This window comes from Glycine max, chromosome 4 (assembly GCF_000004515.6).
Source record: "Glycine max cultivar Williams 82 chromosome 4, Glycine_max_v4.0, whole genome shotgun sequence".
Taxonomy (NCBI): Eukaryota; Viridiplantae; Streptophyta; class Magnoliopsida; order Fabales; family Fabaceae; genus Glycine; species Glycine max.
Genome location: NC_016091.4, coordinates 287,670 through 291,831, shown reverse-complemented (window position 1 = coordinate 291,831; position 4,162 = coordinate 287,670). Strand labels below are relative to the sequence as shown.

General features: G+C 31.2%; 1 protein-coding gene across 1 annotated transcript; it reads right to left on the bottom strand.

Annotated features, from left to right (window-relative positions):
- Nucleotides 1-474: 474 nt before the first annotated feature.
- On the bottom strand, nucleotides 475-2,420 carry LOC100818218 (urease accessory protein ureH-like). Its single transcript, NM_001252924.2, has 2 exons — nucleotides 2,107-2,420; nucleotides 475-1,465 (listed from the first exon to the last, which is right to left on the bottom strand). Exons 1-2 carry the CDS (start codon nucleotides 2,401-2,403, stop codon nucleotides 623-625), a joined length of 1,140 nt encoding a protein of 379 aa, NP_001239853.1. The 5' UTR covers nucleotides 2,404-2,420; the 3' UTR covers nucleotides 475-622.
- Between the last annotated feature and the right edge of the window lie 1,742 nt (nucleotides 2,421-4,162).

The following is a 4,162-nucleotide window of genomic DNA, read 5'->3' as shown; positions in this document are numbered from 1 at the left end:
GATGGTGAATATTTCTGCTGCAAACAATCCACGTGCTATCAGAAACATGGAGATGACAGCCTCCAACTTTATCAAGCTCTTCATACATTGATCACATGGAATTTTTTTTTTATAAAAAAAAAAGACTTTTATTAGATGGTAGAAAACAATATTAAAGGTAATTTTAAAAACCTGAATCATTAGATGACGAACTGCCACGCAGCAGTTCTTTAGAATCATCTTCCCAACAATATATGAGAATTTCAAATCACCAATTTTGATAGTTAGGAAAAGAAAAAGGCTAATATTTCATAGTTTTTGTTGTAAAACTCACATAATAATGACATGATGTTAATGTAGTGAACTCCAAGACATGAGACATATAACTCGACAGACAACAGTATACATAAAATCAATTCCAGAAATATAGACAAAAGAGCTAGGCTGTTCTCAGCTGCAGATCATGGAACTCACATATACTTATACACATTCGAATGCAAAGTAAATAATTAACAATCAATTTCACATGTTTTCTGGATGATGTACTTCCTATAAACAACCAATTTTCTGTCCAACGTCTACTTTTTCTAAATACTAAAACAATGTTCATAAGAAAAAAAGTACCTTTCTTATTAAAGATGTTTTAATACAGACTAAACCCAAAAAACTGGCTAATAATGATAGCAAATCCGAGGGCTATTGCAATAAGGGAGGAAACCCAAGTGAGTTTCTCAGTTATCCTAGGTACTCTATCCTTCAGTGCCTGGCTACACGAACCTATAAACACGGTATAACTTCCCATTGCAATTACAGTTCCAATTAAGAACATGATGAGAAACGCAGCACCAGCCAAACGCGAAGGCAAAGCAAGGGCAGGCAAAACCATCATCAATGCATCTGGTTGCAGGCCATGAACTATCCCTGTTGCAAAAGTAGCAAAACCTATCTTCTTTTTGCCCACTGTTGGATTATCAAGCGATTCATACACGTTGACATCACATTCACCACTTTCTAAAGCAACAATTGGGGCATGTACTTCTGATGCTTCTCTAATTCCCATAGCACCAATTATTAGCAGAGTAAGACCCACCACTCTGGTACCCCAAGTTCGGATAATTTCAATATGGAGTTGATCCTTGAGGATTAGAAATATTAACCCAAAAAGAACTTGACCAGCATCATGGCCACAACCCCAAAGGGCTCCAACAGCAGCACTCTCCATTCGGGTTCGACCGATTGACAATGGAGCCAAGGCAGCTAGGTGGTCAGGCCCTGATAAGGTGTGTAAGCAGCCAGCCAAGAAACCAGTCCAAGCACTACTTAGTAGCTCCGTGTGGATTAGTTTTCTACCAACTGCAGCTGCAGCAGCAGGACCACCAGTCTTGGCAGCAGTTTGAAAGGTTGCAAAAGCTGCTGGTGCAATAGTTGGTTGGATTAAGATCATAGCAAGAGCAGAAAGTATTACAAGCGTCCGAGCTGTTATTACCTGAGACAAAAAACATAGAGGATTTTTTTTCTTCTCTTAAGATCTATTTATACACCAGAATTTTAAAAGATCTAGGGAAAAACAAAAGTACTACCGAGAAGAATATCATCCAAAACCAAAATAAAACAAAAAATCGAAGTATGCAACCCATAATAAGTCTCTATTCAATTACGCATAACTTGATGATCATGTTTTATTGGCACAAATATGTAACTAATGACAGAAATTGGTCAAGCCGTCAAGGTACAAAAAACCATATAAGGCCCCCAAGAAGCTAACAACTTGCACTAGTCCCAAATCAGGGTCATAGATTTGTTTGGTACGCGAGAAAATAAGAAAAAAAAATAGAAGCAGGGTTACAGATTGAAACAGCAAAAGAACAGCTAAACTAAATTTACAAGAAGCATGGCATTTAATTTAAGTTTCTAAGGAAGATTCTTCCCCCTTAGCACGCATATCAAATTCGAATTGTATAATAAGGATCCCTGGCATTTTTAAAAATCAAAAGAGTAGTTTTATCTCCCCACAAGGAGATTTCATTTCCTCTTTAGTTCAAATAACCAAACGGCATTTCTTCTTAAAACATAAACTTGAAAATGACCAACCATACACAAATTAAAAAAACAAAAAAGTGTTCATACCTTTGGTTTTGGGAAAGCCCCGGTTTTGATTTGATTGAGAGAATGGGATTCGAGTGTGGAGGGATCTGAAGAAGAGGAAAAGGATGGAAAATTAATGGGGTGGTTGGAAGAAGCGAGAAAGGGAGTGGAAGAGGAAAAAGGAGATGGATTTGCATGCTGGCAACAAATTGAGGAGAGCCGCTTCAAGTGAGAGTGAGAACGTGTTGACGGAGAGAAATTGAATCTTGCAGTTGCAGATTCGAATCGAGTGAGAAATGTAAAAGAAGGGGGTGAAGACGATGATAGAAGCCTATCCATGACTGATGGCTTCTATCTACAAAAACACAAAGGAAGACCAGAACATTCAATATAGATTCTTTCCTTCAAATAAAACCACCTATTACCTAACCTTGCCTCTTTTTTTTTTTTTTATCTCCTTATTGCTTTTTCTTTGATTTAAATTTAAATTATAAACCCAACTACAGTATTCTTTAAAATGGTTGAATTTTGTTCCAGCGGTCGAATTAGAATTAAAATAATACTAATAATATATAAAATAATATTAAATAATTATATATTAAAAAAATTTAAAAATATATTAATTTTTTATAGATTTTTAACATTCAAAATACACACAAACATTCAAATCAAAATGCCATAAATTTTAACTCTAACTTTTAATAATTTATAACGATATGATTTATTAACAATAATTAATTTATATAAAAAATAAAAAATAAGTACCTTAAGTTGTTTTTTTTAAGAACAAATCAAAACGATTGAACAATTGTAAAAAAAAAAAAATACATTTTTTATTCTTACAATTTGATATTTTTTTCGTTCAAATATTATTTTTTCAGCTTTAATCTTCATAAAATATTTTTTTAGTTTTTAAAATATTTTAGATAAATTTTTAATTAATAAAAAAATTATCTATGAATCGTAAGGCTGAAATAAAATAAATATAATTTATAAATAAAAATAATAATCTTATAAGAACTAAAAGAAAAAATAATATTCAATTACAATGACTAAATTTTTTTTTCTCTGGATGGTTATCCTCAGAGTTGATTCATGATTTGTTTTGGATCAAACATTGGACCAATTCACCAATTTTTTTATGGACTGACTCGTCCAAAATAAATTTTAAAACTATGTTTTATAGCCAATGTCAATTTTGCGGATTTCACTCCTTTTAAAATGGGAAGTCTATGTAAACAAAAAATTATATCTATTAATGAGAAAATTAAGTAAATAAGTTAAAAAATTGTTATATTTCTATATTTTCTAAAACGAAAAAATAGAAAATAAATGGATGAATAATTTGTTAGCTTATTGATAAAAAAAAATAGTTAAACAATCATGTTTGTATCAGAAATGGCGAGTCAAATATTCCATCGTCAACTTTTATTAAATAAAGTGTCTTATTTTTAAGCAACTCATATGAAAATTTTGAATATTAATAAGTATGAAGAATGTTTAATTTAGCATAATAGTTTATTTTGACATGTTTTCTTTCTTTATCAATTAAATGGTGCAATTTTAACAAGGTTCTACGTCGCCAAGCAATATAAAATCAGCACATTTTAAAAAATCTGTGAATCAGTACATGTGTTTATTTATTACTTTATATATATTCTCTCTTATTGATTAAAATATATTTAAAATTATAAAATTAAGATACAAAATCATTAAATAAAATAAAATGTGAAATCTACCGAATTTTATAATTTTCAATAGATTTTAATCAATAAAAAAAATAATATATTTAAAAAAGTGTGATAGAAAATATGATGCTAATATCTCTATATATATATTACTATTACTTCCACTATTCTGTTAAAAGCCAGGGACACGCCCTACTTAAGAGTTAAGACATGTATGCATCTTATATCTTTTCCCATATGTAAACACTTGGGCGTAGAAGTAGTTGAAGAAAGACTTCAGCGTAGGAGTATTGAGTATTGACAACGTGGAATTCATAACTTAAACTAGTCAAATTTTGCAGCTTTCGAAATTACTTGGATTTGTAGTGTGTGGTGTATAAGATGCAAACGTGTATCTATACTCTTCTCAT

Coding starts and splice junctions, on each gene's coding strand:
- LOC100818218 (NM_001252924.2), bottom strand. CDS start 2,403: ATGGATAGGCTTCTATCATCGTCTTCACCCCCTTCTTTTACATTTCTC. Junction 1,466..2,106: donor GGGCTTTCCCAAAACCAAAG/GTATGAACACTT, acceptor TTTTTGTCTCAG/GTAATAACAGCTCGGACGCT.